The 1,872-nt window shown below is 34.3% G+C and overlaps 1 protein-coding gene across 4 annotated transcripts in view; it reads left to right on the forward strand.

Moving 5' to 3' along the window:
• LOC107731893 (dedicator of cytokinesis protein 11-like) overlaps positions 1–1,872 on the forward strand; it is an 84,584-nt gene that overhangs the window by 41,225 nt on the left and 41,487 nt on the right. For all 4 annotated transcript variants that reach the window (XM_016543080.1, XM_016543081.1, XM_016543082.1 and 1 more), the window contains 2 exons: positions 692–752; positions 843–931. In XM_016543080.1, coding sequence (XP_016398566.1) covers positions 692–752; positions 843–931 — 150 coding nt within the window. The remainder of the gene's footprint in view (positions 1–691; positions 753–842; positions 932–1,872) is intronic.

Below are 1,872 nucleotides of genomic sequence, written 5' to 3' on the forward strand. Positions count from 1 at the left end.
GTCGTGTAGAGTATCGCGTCGTGTGTGTGTGTGTGTGCGTGAGAGAGAGACACAGAGAGGTCACATCACAGTGCTTTCTTAATCACTTAAGCTTTCTTAATCGCTGCTTGTGTACTGCAAATACATACGAGCATCATCACTGTGTCTGTCACGTGACTCTGTTCCGCTTTCGGGCTTGAACTGATGGTAAAATTAAGGACATTATTTACTGTCTTTACATTTATGTTGAAAGCTGAAGCTCGCGATTATGGAAAGGGGCGTTAATTTGACCCCTTTAACAGTTATTAGTTGAGATTTCAATGTTATCTTAACAGAAACAGACTGTAGAGTGAAAAACTCTCATTCGACTCTCAAATGTCCAGATACCTTTGAAATGGATATTTTTTTGCATAATGTTATTTTTAGTTGTACATAATTTGAATGAGTCAAAAAAATAAAAACCTTTCTAAAAGTTTACAGATGGACCAGTTATTTTCTTTGTTTTAGCTGTTTTCTTTTGACAGCAGTGTGTTGCTTGTGGGTGTGTGTGAGTTGTTTCAGTATTTACTGATACAGTTTACTTTTGCACTGTTGTAACTCAAGACATGCAAGTGCTACATTTAAATGCCATGGCCTAGTGTAAATGTTAACCTTGCCAGTTCTTGAACATCAGTCAGATAAGCACTGTTCCTGTTTTCCCATGCTCCTTTAGTACCGGGATGATTTGTCAGTGGACAGCCGCAGAAGCAGCACAATCATTGATAAGGAACCTAGTGAGTATAAGAGTTTTTTGCCAACAGACATTAAAGGTAACAGACACAGTATGTGTACATTTGTCTGTGTTTGTGTTGTGTTTTTCACAGCCGGCGTCATCACTCAGAATGGACATGTTAGGAAAGGGGAGTCCAGAGGCTCTATGTATGGAGATCCTGGCACTCCAGACGTCAATGAGGTGAAACCGAGACAGCCATGATTTCACTACTGGTGGCCAGTGTTGGGGAACGTTACTTTTAAAAGTAACATGTCACAATGTTGTGTTACTCAATATATACAAAAAAATTACGAATTATATTACATGGTTACTTTTTGTAGTAATTAACACAGTAGAATACTTTTTCCTCACTCTTTATATATACTCTACCATTCAAAAAATAATATATTTATTTACTGAGGATGCATTAAAGTGACAGTAAAGGCATTTATAATGTTACAAAAGATTTCTATTTCAAATAAAAGTTGATGTTTTGAACTTCATTCATCAAAGAATTTTCACGAAAATATTAAAACTGTTTTCAACAGTGATGATAATAAGAAATGGTTCTTGAGCACCAAATCAGCAAATTAGAGTGATTTCTGAAGGATCATGTGACACTGAAGGCTGGAATAATGACGCTGAAAATTCAGCTTTGCATCACGGGATTAAAGTAGATTTTAAAATATGTAAATATAGCAAACTGTTTATTTTTTAATTGTCATAAATTTCACAATATTACTGTTTTACTGTGTTTTTGATCAAATAAATGCAGCCTTGGTGAGCATTAAAACATCTTGCCGACCCCAAACTGTTGATCAGTAGTTCACAATGTATAAAATTATGTAAAAAATCAAGAAAACAAGACACATGCAAGCATTGAGGCAACATTCTTTTTTTTTTCTTTTTTTTTGGGGAAATTTTTTAAATATAAATCACACATTCTCTAACTCTTACAGTGTTTGTGCCTTAAATATACCCATTTTTCCCAACACATGGAAGGGACAAGTTTGCAGTTGTTTGTCAGTTAATCAATTAAATATGCAGTAACATGCATTAACAAAATCAAACTCATCAAATCAATCTCATACATTTAACAAGTAATGCATTACTCATTAAATGTAAAAAAAAAAAAAAAAAAG

Source organism: Sinocyclocheilus rhinocerous, unplaced genomic scaffold, assembly GCF_001515625.1.
Source record: "Sinocyclocheilus rhinocerous isolate Xijiao unplaced genomic scaffold, SAMN03320098_v1.1 scaffold1841, whole genome shotgun sequence".
Classification (NCBI taxonomy): domain Eukaryota; kingdom Metazoa; phylum Chordata; class Actinopteri; order Cypriniformes; family Cyprinidae; genus Sinocyclocheilus; species Sinocyclocheilus rhinocerous.